At 36.7% G+C, this 14,967-nt stretch overlaps 2 protein-coding genes across 11 annotated transcripts in view; one reads left to right on the forward strand and one right to left on the reverse strand.

Annotated features, from left to right (window-relative positions):
- The window catches only part of sclt1 (sodium channel and clathrin linker 1), a 91,551-nt gene extending 86,656 nt beyond the window's left edge, over positions 1-4,895 (forward strand). For 9 of the 10 annotated variants that reach the window (XM_072256255.1, XM_072256252.1, XM_072256251.1 and 6 more), the window contains one exon: positions 3,578-4,895. In XM_072256255.1, coding sequence (XP_072112356.1) covers positions 3,578-3,649 — 72 coding nt within the window. In that variant the 3' untranslated portion in view covers positions 3,650-4,895. The remainder of the gene's footprint in view (positions 1-3,577) is intronic. The other variant, XM_072256260.1, reaches the window with a different exon arrangement.
- A 2,097-nt stretch (positions 4,896-6,992) lies between these two features.
- The window catches only part of LOC140196670 (protein Jade-1-like), a 161,330-nt gene continuing 153,355 nt past the window's right edge, over positions 6,993-14,967 (reverse strand). Inside the window, 2 exon segments of the mRNA XM_072256269.1 lie at positions 6,993-10,108; positions 10,110-11,032. Of these exon segments, the coding sequence (XP_072112370.1) occupies positions 10,055-10,108; positions 10,110-11,032 (977 nt within the window). The 3' untranslated portion in view covers positions 6,993-10,054.

A 14,967-nucleotide genomic window follows, 5' to 3' on the forward strand; every position in this document is an offset into this window, starting at 1 on the left:
CCTCCACCATGTCCACACTGACCCCCTGGATGGAAACAGGGGTCACCGGTACCTTAGCTCTCCTCAGGTCTACCACCAGCTCCTTAGTCTTTTTCACACTAAGCTGCAGATAATTCTGCTCACACCATGTGACAAAAGTTTCCTACTGTAGCCCTGTACTACCTTTGCCACCTACCATTTTGTGTAGATAAGTGGTGAAAGTAACAAAAATAATCAAGTAGATGTTGATGAGCAGATGAGAAGGAATAAATTTCAGGGTTACATAGAAATAAGGGGAGAAATATCAACTCTGGTTTCTAATGGTCAATTAACTGGTGCACTTTTCCTTGTACATTGGTACCTGACTATACTTCAATGCTAATAGTCTGGATTGGGAGGAAGAACTGATTTTAAACTCATAAATTATAACTGATTTATTATATTAATGAAAAAGAACAAACAAAAAAGGAATAAGAATAAAGGAATGTATCTGTTTAGTAATAGCAGTGATAGTTGAGAACAATTTCCTTTCCAATGTTTAAAAATTAGATACGAAGATTCCATTCAACCTTGCACTATTTAGACCAAGGGTTCCCTTTTGTATGTGATAGACTCCAACTATAACGGAGGGGTCCATGGACCCGGGTTAGGAACCCCTGAATTTTAGACTATATTTTTGGCAGTATACGTTTAGTGGCCACTTCATTGGGTACAGGAGGTGTGTTTGTGGTCATCTGCTTCAATAGCCCATCCACTTCAAGGTTGGACATGTTGTGCTTTCAGAGATGTTCTTCTGCACCACTGTTGTAACGTGTGGTCATTTGAGTTATTATCACCTTCCTGTCATCTTGAACCAGTCTGGCCATTCTCCTCTGACCTCTTTCACACACAAAATTTCCATTCAATGGATGTTTTTGTTAGTTGTGCCATTTGTTGTGAACTCTAGAGACCGTTGTGCATGATTATCCCAGGAGATCAGCATTTTATAAGATGCGCAAACCAGCCTGTGTGACCCCTTTCCACAGTCAGACTCACTTGGAGCACATTTCTCCTGCACCCTGATGTTTGGTCTGAGCAGCAACTGAACCTGTTTATCATGTCTACATGCTTTTGTGCATTGAATTGCAGCCACATGATTGGCTGATTAGATATTTGTAATAAAGTGGCCACTGAGTGTGGTGATAACTAAATCGCAAACCATTAATTTAATTAAATGGAAGTAGTTGTGCTGAAACCCCTTTCCATAACACCAATCAGTTATAATGTGATTTAATTAGGGAACACTGTATTACAGTCACCATTGGTTATAGTTTGATCATGATTGGGAGAACCTGTGTAAACTTCTGCTTTAAAGACAACTGCAGCTAGTTCTACTATAACATGACTTTCTATGACATGGGGTTACCAAGGAACGTAACTATTGCATTGTAGCAGAACCGCATGGACTATACTATATGCTTTCTTTTGTTAACAAATACTACTATTTTTGAAATATAAAGCTGCAATCAATAATAGTGACCAAAATAATGAATACATTATTGTAAAAGTGCACCCAGTGCATTGTGTCATATAGGAAAGGAAATCAGTGTTTACAATAAAAAAATATAAAAGTAAATAATGTAGTGGTTGATTCTTAACTCCTGTCTAAAGCAGTCCAGCAAGCCACTCAACTTGAGGGTAATTCAGAATGGACATCAAATGTAGCATTTATCAATGATGCCCACATCATGGGAATGAATTTAAAATAGCGATTAAATTTGCCACATCCAGCAATTCAGTAATTATAGCTGTTCATCAAATGACTGAGCACTGGATCATGAAAGCTACCAGAGGAGTTCTATAACATGTCACATAATCTAAGTATGTTTATCTTCATTTTAAAATAGATAGACTAATTGTATATGAATGCAGGCTGCAAATTTCAATCCAATTAATAGATTTGGGTAAAATTTAATTGATTCCATACTAATTTGTTCAATTTAAAATTGCCATTACTGATTCCATAACAATTGTATCTTGGCTATAATTGGTTGATTTTAATAGAGTTGTAAGACAATAATTTATTAACTGTTGTTTCAATAAGTTACATATTGTGAATAACCATTAATGTTTTATACTTCAAGGAATCATTTGAACTTTTATAAATTCACAACCTAATGGTCAATTCTTAAGTTATTTTATTACTCACTTTGTGTTTGTCATTAAAGGACCATTAATTTAAAGCTTTGAAGCACAATGTAATTGTATTACAAATTCAAATAAGATGATGTGCATTAATATCACAAAAAACAATGTTTTGAATAAGACTTTTGGTCCCTTCTGTGTTGAAAGGCAACCTACCCATCCTCCGCAAATACCACCGCTACTTGAACTGTACCATTGTCCGTAGAATCCAGAGTTGTTCCTCTTGTGCTATTCCCTAAATTCTATGTCTAATGTCACTAGTACCAGCCGCAGCCAGAGCTCTCCAAGGCCCTGCTTATTGATCCATATTTCTGTTCCTTGGGTGAGTAGCATAGAACTTAAACATCTTGATATGAAGTTACATTTTCCAGCTCACAACAGCTAAGGTCTACTGGCATTTAGCAACAATTTGCAGTTTTATTTACATAATGATTGTGATAATTACTGAATATAATACAAATCAAGAGAATCTCAACAAATACAAAAAGTATTCTTGAAATGTAGCTTCTCTCAGTGCAAATGTGTTGACCCTCTTGCTGTGTAATGTTACATTATCCAGGACCAGGCAGGTACAGTATGTCCTGTAAATGATACATAATGTAGCCAGAGTTCATTGGTAGTGGAGGGAACCGTATGTTTAAAGTGGTTAATAACAAAGAGACTTCTCTATGCTGGTAGTTCCAGCACTTTTATACCTGTTCCAATTAAGTTTGTGGTTTGCTGATAATCCCCAGAATATTGGTAGCTTAGTACTGGTAGTGCTACTGAACATTGTGGGAAGAAAAAATTCCATTACAATAGATGAGGGAATAGCATTGAAATGGATTACTGTGCAGTCTTTCAGTGGACAATTCTACTTATAATTAGAAAGAAGTTAAATGATAAAATGGCTATAATTATTTGAATTTATGAAGCTGTTCCAAGAAATACCAATGATCTTTGATCTCCAACAATGGCCATCCTCCTCTTTGTAGTAAATGTAGCTTAGTGTATTAGATGACGAGGATCAAGGGAAAACTCCCTGATGTTTTGTTTTACGAGGGTTCTATAGTGCCCCTCTGTCAATTCTGCCTCATCGTCAAAAAGTAATTCATACCTCACCCAGAATTCAGCATTTTTAATCAAATTTGGATTAAATTTATAATGAGTATTGGATCTTGGACTATATTTTTGAGTGACTGCATTTTGCTGATAAGATAGCAAACATGTACAAGATTATGCTGTGTGAGACTCTTGGTACTGTGTTTGTACTTTGGCCGCAGGGTAAACTGTTTCATTTGGCTGTATTCATGTATAGTGAATGACAATCAAACAAGATTATCTTGGCAGAACCTCAGTAAAACTCCTTCCGTCTCTCTGGTGATTGTGAATAGCTCATAGAATGATTATGACTTTGAATTTTGTTTTACAACAGCTCAGCACAGTCACATCACAAAGAAGAAAAGCTGACACACTCTTTGATCTGGAGAGCATTTTAGATCACTGAATACTTCCTCTTCCAAAACAATTAGACTTTCAACCTGTGCAATAATGTCAGTTGTGGAAACAACCAAAAATCCAGGTCTGCATTCCAAGCCATTACCTGAATTTAAATGTTGTAAGATATTTACATAAAATCTTGATCAAAGCTGTTAATATGAATTGACATTGTTAAATGAACTGGTCTTTCTATCTAACTTACAGATGGTTTTTTTTAAAGTTCATAAAATTGCAAAATCTAATGGGGTTCTGCCAGTGTTGCAGTTTGGTTAGGTGTTTATTACAAGTCACAAGAACATGTGTGACTCGACTTGAGACAAGTAGTGACTTGTTAATCCTTCAGAGTTGTCACATTTTTTCTTAAAGCTTTAAAAGAAATTGAGGTTTCAACTCTGTATAATGTGATCATCTAGAAATTCTAATTCACCCTTTTCCAAAACTACAAAGTAAAATTCAAAGTTACTGACTCAATTCCTGTGAATTTGTGGAAAGGTTGGACAGGTGGTGTGGAAATATTTCACATCCAATTGAAATAAGTAGTCATTAGAAAAGGTAGTGGAGACCGAAAACTCTTAACTAAGAATCTGGATGACCACCAAGAATGCAACTCAAGGCTGTGGATCAAAAGCTGAAAACTGGAATTACCCTAAATAATTCATTTTTGGACAGCATGGGCTGGATGACTTCCTTGGGAACTGAAGATTTTTTTTTACAACAGTGGAATACATTCACAATATTGAATATTTTTTTTTGGGAGAAGATACTTGCAAATGCTCACTTTCCTGTGTTGTTTTGGAAGGCCTATCTTGGCCCATTTCCCTTTTTTCCCCCTCTCATGTGTATATGCTGCTATACAGAATAAATCAATGTTTCTACAAACATTTGTATTTTATCACAAACATCTTGGCTTATGCTATTGTTGGCCATGACAATTAAATAGAATGTCTGCAGGTTAAAATGATGCAGTTTTTCTTCATTATTACTCTATGGGCTCCCAATTGAAACAATTTGCAAATGAAAGTATAGTTTGTTTTTAAGAACTGTAATGATATAAAAATTTGAAAGATAGTTTTAAAAAATACTGGACAAGTTGTTAATGGCCAGTCCTGAACTTGTCAAACTAGAACCATTTACAATTGTATTGTAATTCTCAAGTTGAAATATCTGAAAATAGAAATGTTGCCTACTGCTATGTTTGTCCTATGAATTTAAGTCAATGCTTTGTAAAAAGCAGCCAGGTGGTTGTGTGCAGCACGGTCTCCTTTTTTGGTTCTATTTTTCCAGCCAAACCCCTCCCCCCAACAATCCCACCATAAAAGGACATTGTTTAAACCTTTGAGATCAGGAACAAATTGTATTTTTTAGTTGTAGACCCTTGGAAATTAATTAGTGCAATTATTTTTGTGCTTCACTAGCCACCACACTTTTTCATCCCAACTAGATATCATTCTTCCTGTATGCCACCAGTCAAAGCTGTGGAATTGCCCATGTAACAGGCAGCATAAGAGCACCATCACCTTCTAGTTAACTATGCCTTACAAAACTCCATTAACAATCTATTGGAATGATGCTGTATTATGATGGTGTTTTATGTAAATTGGACTAGTTGCGAGCTGATCCATTTACGCCATCTAAACAAAAGATGCTGTATACCAGGGGTTCCCAACCTTTTTTTATGCCATACTGTTAACTGAGACAGCTGTGGACCCCAGTTTGGGAACCTTGACTGTAGTCCAGTTTCTAATCCACTGTTTGAAATGCAGATATTAGGGCACGGCTGAGACTTACAAGGTTTTGGAGGCTGCCATCCAGCAACTAAACTGGAGTTTCCTAACAAACTCCAGAATTTTATTCTGGAGAATTATGAGAATTTTAAGTACAAAAAGTTGCTTAAAGTTTCAAAGTATGTATTTTTGTACTTAAAATTCTATTTATTTATAATACATATACACATTATATGTACATGTATCTGTTATTAAACCTGAGAAGTTTTTTTCAATGAATAGTCCAATGAACTTGGACATCTTAGGTCAGACATCATTAACATGAGGCACATGTAATCAGTTTCAGTCAAACTCTTTGGCTTTCCAAATGCTATTTATTGAATGTATGGGTCTTATTGCTGAGATGGGGAAGGAAAAAGGATCAGCCATGATTGAATGGGTGAAACAGACTCTGGACCAAATGGCCTAATTCTGCTCGTATATCTATATTATTTGAATTGTTAGATTTGAAAGTTAAACATTTTAATTTTCTTTGCATTCCTCCCCATTCTAATTTGTTGTACCCTTTCTCTTCAGTCTTCACCTTACTTCAGTACATACAGTAATAGCTGTTTGCCCTGCTCATATGCAACCAGGTGCTGATCTTATCACATCACATTTTCAGCAACCAACGATACTAAAACATCTACAAACAAGTGAATAAATCATAGCCACAGTTGCAAAACAGGGACCTAAAACTGAGCAACCAAGGGGAAAGATAAACACAGATCCTGCAGCTGCTTGAAATCCAGAGCAACACACAAAAAATGCTTGAGGAACTCAGCCAGTCAGGCTGAATGACTGGAAATGAATAAACGGTTGATGTTTTCAGCCGAAACCTTTCATCAGGAGCGAATAGGAAAGGGGGAGGAAGGCGGATTAAGAAAGGTGGGGGGGGGGGGGGAGGGAAGACGAGTACAAGTTTGAAGGTGATAGGATATGTATCTTGTTAAGAGCTACAGTAAAACGGACTTCAAAATAGATTTTTAAAAATCCACTTCTGCCTGTTTCTTTTTCCAATTTTGCAAAGGTGGATTTTGTACAGTAAAATTTTGTTTTTATACTTGGCCATTCATTGCTACATGACCTTTAACATTTTTGACTGGATCCCAAAGTGCTATGTGCTTGAAAACAAATTTTAAAAACTGAATTTGTATACTTGAGATTATGGACAGTCCCTGGCATTACCAAGCTAAATACATAACTACTGTACATCAATAGCTGGAAGGCTAACTTGAATGAGAGGAGATGGAAAAGAGGCAGTAGGTGGAGTAACACACAGAATGCTAGAGTAACAAGAGGGTGGAGTAGTATGTTTTCAGTTTTACATTTCTTCTGACTGAAGGCAGTGAAGTGTTAATCCATTGCATTTTATCTCAAATCCCTGCCACAGATTTTAAATATGTATGGTTAAGTGCCAAACACTCCTGGATTGGTGGACACCAGAAACTTGGTTCATTTGCCAGTTTTTTTTTTAAACACAGCAAACACATTAATCATATTTCATGTAATTAACCTATAAAATACAAAAGTAGGATTACCATAATCTTTAACGATAAAACACACATCAGAAGGTTATATTATCGTTGAACTTTACTGGGGAGAAAACAAACATATACATTTATTGCATGGTGCAAACTGGTACATATGTCTTTAAAAGCACAGTGCTTTATTTCAGTGCTCCCACAATACTTGTAGAAAAAGTTTCCTATACAAGAATTGGAAACCTACAATGTTCCAACCTAGGAGACGAGATGCTACCATAAAAAGGAATTAACATCCAGCAGAGAAAGCATATTTAGATTAAATAACTTGACTAAGATTCAAAATCCTGTTGTGTTGCTTTGCATAGGAAAGATATGTAGAACTATCTATGAAAATAATTTCCCTGACGCAACATATTAAAATGGTATATTTTCTAACAGCACTGCCTTAAAAATCCAGATTCGTTGTTATTAAACCTTAAGCAAAATCTCAATTTAAGGAAAATTCCAGATACATAGAAGGCAGTGTGCAGACCCTTATTTTTGTTACTCTGGCTTCTTAAGGCCCACAAAGAAGCCCAGTGTCTCTTTCTGTTGGTTCCAGATGAGATTTAAGTCTGAGAAATATTTTACAGGTTGATGTACCACGCTCATACTACTAATTTAAACTCAACATATCAAACACAAAAAGGCACAATTCATCTAAGTATATTCAACATTCAGAGAACACAACTTTATCTTTTAAAAGTAGTTTTATAAATATTATACAAGAAAAATAAATACATCAAAGAGCCAGGTAATTTAAAATAGTCATCTCTATATAAATTTTATTTCTGCTTTTATTTCCATGCTCTTTGTAACTAAATGGACACCAGTTAAACTTTGCTAGGCACATGGTGATAGGTTTCTTCTGTACAACACCACACTGCAAAGTTTGTTCAGCAGGTCTGTACGGAACAATCAAAAAGGGGACATGTAAAAACTAACCCCTTTACATCACTCCAGTTTAAAATTATGTACGCATGCCAGTAGCAACTACACAGTAGCTCAACTAGCTAATGTTAAACTACAATCTACAGAATACAAAAATCATAATTTAAGATCAATCTTGACAAATAAGCACAATTGGGGGAAAATGAAATTTTAAACATGAAACTGTCAGTCTAAGTAATGGTCTTTAAACAAACCATTGTACTCAAACTATTATTTTGCTGTCTATTTCTACCCAAGAGATTATTTAGTGTAGGTGTAAAACAGTTAAGCATAAAATTAATGACTGTTTCTTTTGTACAGCACAATGTGACAGTGCCTGCATGTAAAACAAAAATAAGATTAAAATGCTCCAAATATTTCAAACTAAGTTGCATATCCAAGATGCATAAATACTCAAACATGTAAGCTAAAGACCTTTCTACAATTTTTAAAAATTTAATACATAGCTATTGCACTAAGGATTAGAAAAGGCCACTTAATAAAATTAAATATACATTTCAATATTGGTATTTTCAAATGCATTACAGCACATGAATTCAATACAGTGCATGCAACACTATGTATTAAAGTTTATGTTGATGGAGATTTTTAAAACCTCAAGATATTTTTTAACAAATTTCTAAGAGATTGAAATGTTGGAACTTTAAATAGGCTTCCCCTAAATTACTAAAAACATCTATTTTGTATTTTGAGGGTCGTCGGGTTGACTATGTCAACCTTTCTTTGTGAATAAGAACACTGGATTTAGCTATGCTTTGAGACGTCAAACCCTTTTTTTAAATCTCTGGTGGTCTTCATGTTCAATCAAGACCATCCTTGCTGCACGTAATCCCAGTTAAACCATACTAGACTTTAAAGTAAACAGGACTTGTAATTAAAAAGTAGATTACAAAGATGATTAACTATTATCATACTTACTGGAAAAACTCTTTAGTGCTGCTATTATACCCCTTCACTGGTGTACAAAGAAATCTTAATGAACATAATGATACAGTCTACCAAAGTAATGTGGCTGCTCCATTGTGGGTTGATGCAATATATTGCAGGTTAGTCTTTGAGGGAGGGAGGAAGAAATCAAAATGGTCAATTGGATATGATTTAACACCTCATGATAACACTGATGCATCACATATTCAGAGCACCTTTAATGCTGGGACCACTAAAGATAGTGCACCATCATCCTATATTGAACTCCAAAAGTTGATGTAGCTTTCTTCTCAGCCCTCCTACTTAATCATTGGAATGGGTTATTCTTCAATGCACATTCTTTTTAACAGCATGTGAGTGGCATACAATTTAATTATGTGGAATGGGTTAGTAGCATTTAAAAAGTCAGACTAAAATAAAGGTAATATGTGCATGGTGCAGACATAGGATATTTTTAAATGTAAAGGACTAATAATAATCACAAACTAAATGAATTTGCGCTCATTTTTTTTAAGAAAGGAACAAAACAGAAACACAACTCCACGTATTAAGTTGCAAGAAATCCTTGCACATACTTTGTGCAGAAATTTATGAATCAAACAGGGTTCCTTCCTGCTAGAACTGTATATCTGAACCTCTCACTGTTTCCGCCTGACCACTTTCATATCAGTTGAATACTTTGAAGTGAAGAACTCTGCAATGACAATTTAATACTGTTGATTACTGAATTTTCCAATTTAACAAACTGATAGTTATATCTGCTGGATCAGAATTCGCTGCATTTACTTTGCAATTTTGTTTTGCTCAAAATACTAGATAAAACTTGCTGCTTTTTAAAGTTATTTTTTTTTAAGCGTGCTAGAAGATCAAAAATGAAATGTGTACTAAATGCTCAACCACCGGGATTCCAATTTAATTTTCTTTTAATAAAAGTGTTTAAGGTTTTGAATCTTTGCTTTACAGCTGGCATATAATGGACTAGTGGCCTCTGTTTCAATAATCTTTGCAAAAGATCTATCTGATAACTGTACATGGGGCAGATTTATTAACAAAACTGTAGCACATGACGTGAAGACAAGTGTTTTACTGACAAACATTCCATGATAGGAAATGTCCCTGGGTACCAATAGTTGGCTTGAAGAAATATCACATCACAACAAGGCATGTAAATAAAATGTTGCTGGGACTGGTCACGGTTACCAGGCAAGTGGACTTACTGCCGTACCCCCACCCCACACCCCCAGATCAGGAGGCCAGGATGCTTCTTCGAATAATATCTGTCCCATACCTCCTGTTCATTATTTGAATTAAGCCTCTGTGGCTTACAATTGTCTGTTGACTCTGTTTCTGAATCACTCATCTCAACGTCAGGACTATAACCATCATTTTCACTATCTGGCAGCAACCTCACCTTGGTTCTCTCCTTGGGCAAGGTTCGCTGTGATGCCAGGTGCTGGTATTGTGTGGATTCAGAGTTCTGCCGGCAGGGCTCCTGTCTCTCCTCATGCTGTTTCCTTTCTCCTTTTTTGGGGATTTTGAACCCACCCCAGTTTTTCACTGGACTTGTAGGCACTTTGACTGCAGATCGTCCAGTAGGAACAGCAGTTTGATTGCACGCTACCTTGCTCAAGGTACCATTAAATTTGGTGTGTGTTTGACTGCCATCCCCAGGTAACCTCCGAATACTAACAGAGGGAATTTTACACATTGGACCACACAAAGCTTGCTTGTTTTCAGACTGCCGTAGGGTTAATTCTGCAGGTATGTAGGATTTATCCCGTTTTGAACAAGCTCTCTCTCTCAATTCAACTTTTCCTCCTGTACTACGTCTACTGATGTCAGTTTTCTTCCGAAGGTCAGGAGTACTCAGTCCATTATTCCTTTCACGGGCGTTACCTCGTGCCTCACCACGAATCTTGTCGTATGGCGGTAGAATACTTGAGCTGGTGTAGTCCTCTTTGACCCTGTGAAGGTTAGGTGTGTTTTTGCACTCACTGGATCGATTTGATTGTTTCAATAAACTCTGTTTAGCAGAGTCAGAGTGGCTTTGCATTCGACCACTCATTTGGGAGCTCTTTTCACGCCAGACCTTATCAGGATGTCGGCTTGTCTCCAGTTCTCTATTCAACTTCCATTGTGAGCCACCCGTTTTGGAAACCGGATGAGATTGTGCCAGCCAACCAAGGAATAAAGCATCTGCTGATGGGAATGCTGAAGGCACACCTACAAACAGAGCACAGATTATTTAGAAGGTGCAATATTCTATTAGGCCTGCCCATCATTTTACTTTTATTACATTAAGCCCAAAACATGTAACATTCAATGAAAACAAACAAAACAAAAAGTTTAGCAAGCTGGAAACTAAACAAATGAAAACATAATTACTCATTATTATCTTGAAAATCCCTGAAACTACTTGTCATTTCATAAATCTTTTTGTTTTGTTGATTTTTTTTGGTTATTTGACAAATTTTCTGAAGTTACTTAAAATGTAAATACAGGATAGAACTGAAAACTAACACAGACATCATTCTATTATAGAAGCTGGCATCGAACATTTAATTTCAGTTTTAAAAAAATCAAGTTAGATTTGTTTCCCCAGTACCATATTTCTCTGCTGTCTGTTGTCAATACTGCTGCTTCTGCAAGAGAATGAAACATTTCTAGCAAACATCAAACCTAAAGCCTTGTTACTCACCAGGAGGTGAACTTGACTGAGACAGAAAGGGGCTATTACCAAGTCTCCTCTCCTTGACTAGCCCTCCTGGACAGCTGGCATCAAATATTAAGGTTCAATTTTTCACTTTTGTACAACATTGCAATTTGAAAGAAAGGGATTTGTGTTAAAATGTTTGATCATATCATTTTTTTAAGAAAGTTATAAATATGCCACTTGACATTTTGGTGTAAGCAGAGGCTCAGTAGCAGCAAATTTACCTTTAAGTCCAAAGGTTGTGACTTCAAGTCTCACTCCAGAGATAAAATCACAAAGAGAAGACTGACAAAGGCAGCTATGACTGAAGTATTCTCTTGTAGTACCAAGAGAGCTGCAATTGTCTGGTCAAAATGTCAAACCAAGATGCCACCTGCATTTCTTAGGCGGAAGTAAGAGAATCCATGACAATTTTCAGGAAATATAGCGAAGGAGTTCCAGCAGACACTATGGATGGTATTTCTCCCTCAACCAGTATCCCTAAAACCGACGTGATCTGGTTATTATCACAGTGTTGTTTGTGGGACCCTGCTGCATACGCAAATGGCATCCGTGCTTTCTCCAAGGATGCATATCATCTGTAAAATAATTTGTGAGGTTGTGGAGGCATTAGATGATTCATGTGATATTTACAACCTGCAAAGTCAAACTTAGATGGCAATATTCCCCAACCATCTTGAGCAGTACCTGAGGAAGGACTATGTTCAGTTAACGTGGCTCAGACTGACAAATTGTGGCACTTGCATTAAGTGATCGAGGCAAGGATGCATTTAAGGGGAAGATAGATACACAGGGGGTATTAAGACAGATAAGCAGGGAGTAAAGGAATAAAGGCTTTGGTGATCAAGTAAGATGAGAAAACACAGTGCAGGATATTAACGTTGGCAAAGACAAGTCTGACCAAGCAGCCTTTTTCTGGGTTAAATTCCATGTCCTGAGAGTGCAATGACTCAGAAGTCCACCTTCAACTACAACCTCTAATCCACAGTGCAATAATGACAGTGGTCAAGATCAAAAATAAAGGCCTATAATCTCATGGTAGTAGCCATTCTCTCGATTCCTCAGTCAGCATAAAGTAATCAGCTAGTTCATTTTCTCCCCCTTGCAATCCAACAAGGTCGCCCATCACCAGGTCTTCAATCTTTTCACATCATCTTCCAAAAGCAAAAACGTACTTGTGGTATTCTGCTCTTCTCCAACGTGTCTGACACATTTACAAAATGTCCATACAATACCAAGATAGGTCTGAGCCAAAACTTAATTGAGTTAAATGAAGACACCTTTTCCATTTAAAGCTTTGTGGTCTTTGGCTTCATTACATCACCTTCTTCAACTTAAGCATGATCTATGTGAGCAGAAATACAGGAATTTGCTTAGCTCCTGCTCAGCTTCTTTCTCTGTATTTGTTACTTGAACCATCTTTTTCCATTTCCATAGACTTACCCAATGCTTTGCTGTGAAAATTCTACTCCGTTTCTTAAAGTCTCAATAATTCTCTAATTTTCTACAAGTTTCAGTTCACCTGATTCTTGCCACGATTCTCCAATGGCTTTCATGCATTTAATTCATCAGTATCAAAATCTGTGTCTTTCTTTACAAATTTCTCTGTATTCTCTCCCTTAATTATATTATTGATGAGGCTTTGAATTACATCATCATACCCTTACAACACAGGACCTCTCACCTCCCTCCTCTCTACTTGTGGTTCAGGACAGCCCTCTATCCGCCTCCATGTTCCAACCCTTTCTTCAAAACCTCTGATTCCTTCTGTCCACCATCATCTAATCTTCTCTAGGATGCCTTTCTGCATGAGGGGTCACTGTAACGTCCTACTTTAGATCACCAGAAATGAGATAGTAAATCAGTTTTATTTTGGATAAACAGAGGACAATAGTTGTTTCCAGCCTGGGACATACTCTTGATAACTATGTGACTATGGTAATTCACGTGCTGTGACTGTGCAGCATTTACCTCAGTAAATCCACACGATATAAAGCCTAAAAAATCTTTGCAAGCTCTAGCATGAGTACAAATTCAAAGTACATATCCAGTGTGAAAGATCTACCTCAGCAACCATTACTATATTAAAAATCTAAGTTGTTCTTGACAATTGAACAATGAGATGAACTCTTGATAAGATTAATTCATAAACGCAGACAGGTCAAGAAACACAAGCACATTCAATGTTTAATCCAAGGAAAGAATTAGTGCTTGGGTGTTTAGCAATAAAGCAATTTATTATCAGTTATATTGATGGATCCCTTACAATGAGATCTAGCTGTATTCAGTGAAGACATGTATGGACTAAGGCTTGGGCATCTCTAAAATTCCAGCTGTCAGAGCAGAATTGTAACATTGAAGCCTGCTGTTCATTCATTGAAGTACAGTGTGGTTTTTCAACAGTATTTAACATGCTGATTTCAAATGTATTGGTTCAAAATACGGCGTTCAATAAAGCACAAGCTCCAACTGTGGTTTCATGTAATTCATTACATATGGAATCAGGAGGAAATATTAACCTCACACAGGCTTAAAACTGTTCAATTTATTGAGCAAATGATCTCATTTGAATTTGAACTGTGAAGCAGGAACAGCAATTCTTTTGGATGCAGCTTAAGATTGGAATGGAGGCAGCTAACATCTATTTCATGACCACTGCATCACTTCTCTCAAAGATTAGAGTTAATAGAAAATAACACCAAAAATAGAGTAAACCAATTTCCATAATTTATCTTTATCGACCTCAATGGCATTGCCTATACCAAGAGTCCAAGTTCAAGGGTTTTTCCCCCAAGTATTTCAAGGAAATCCAATCCAGTGCAAAGTTTTATATCTTCTGATCATAGAAATTACTTTTTTCTTCTTTATCTCTTTCCTCCCTAATTTCTGACTTGTTCTTCCTTTCTCTATGTATCTGTAGATAGCACCAACATAAGAAAGGATTGAAAACACTGATACGTTCCCCACCGACATGCTGCTCTTTGCTGGGTGACATTCCTTTCTACAAGTTTAAAAACTGATGTTTGACAACAGCACTTGCGGGAAAGCAGGCAGTTCTGTGGCAGAGCCATGGCAGTGCCACTAGGAGGATGTTTCAAGACACACAGCCACTAAAGTACAATTGTTGGGCTAACGCAAGAGGCAGGCTGGACTTTGCAAGACTTCACCCAATACATCCTATTAAATTGAGGGTCTAAGCATTCTGCATTTTTAAAAGCCTTGCTCAGATCTTCCACATACCAAAATTCCTCATTTTTATTTTAATGGGCAGAGAAATTACGTTGCACTCCTGTAGTTATTATCGTGAATGCATTTAATCTTATGTTCATTCCTGTATATTCTTCATGAGGTATCAATCAGTTGAAGCCACACCACCGCACTTTGCTGACAAGTCTCTGATTGCTCACGCCAACTTCGATCACTAAGGTGCAGTACACAATGATCT

The sequence above is a fragment of the Mobula birostris genome, chromosome 4 (genome assembly GCF_030028105.1).
Source record: "Mobula birostris isolate sMobBir1 chromosome 4, sMobBir1.hap1, whole genome shotgun sequence".
Taxonomy (NCBI): domain Eukaryota; kingdom Metazoa; phylum Chordata; class Chondrichthyes; order Myliobatiformes; family Myliobatidae; genus Mobula; species Mobula birostris.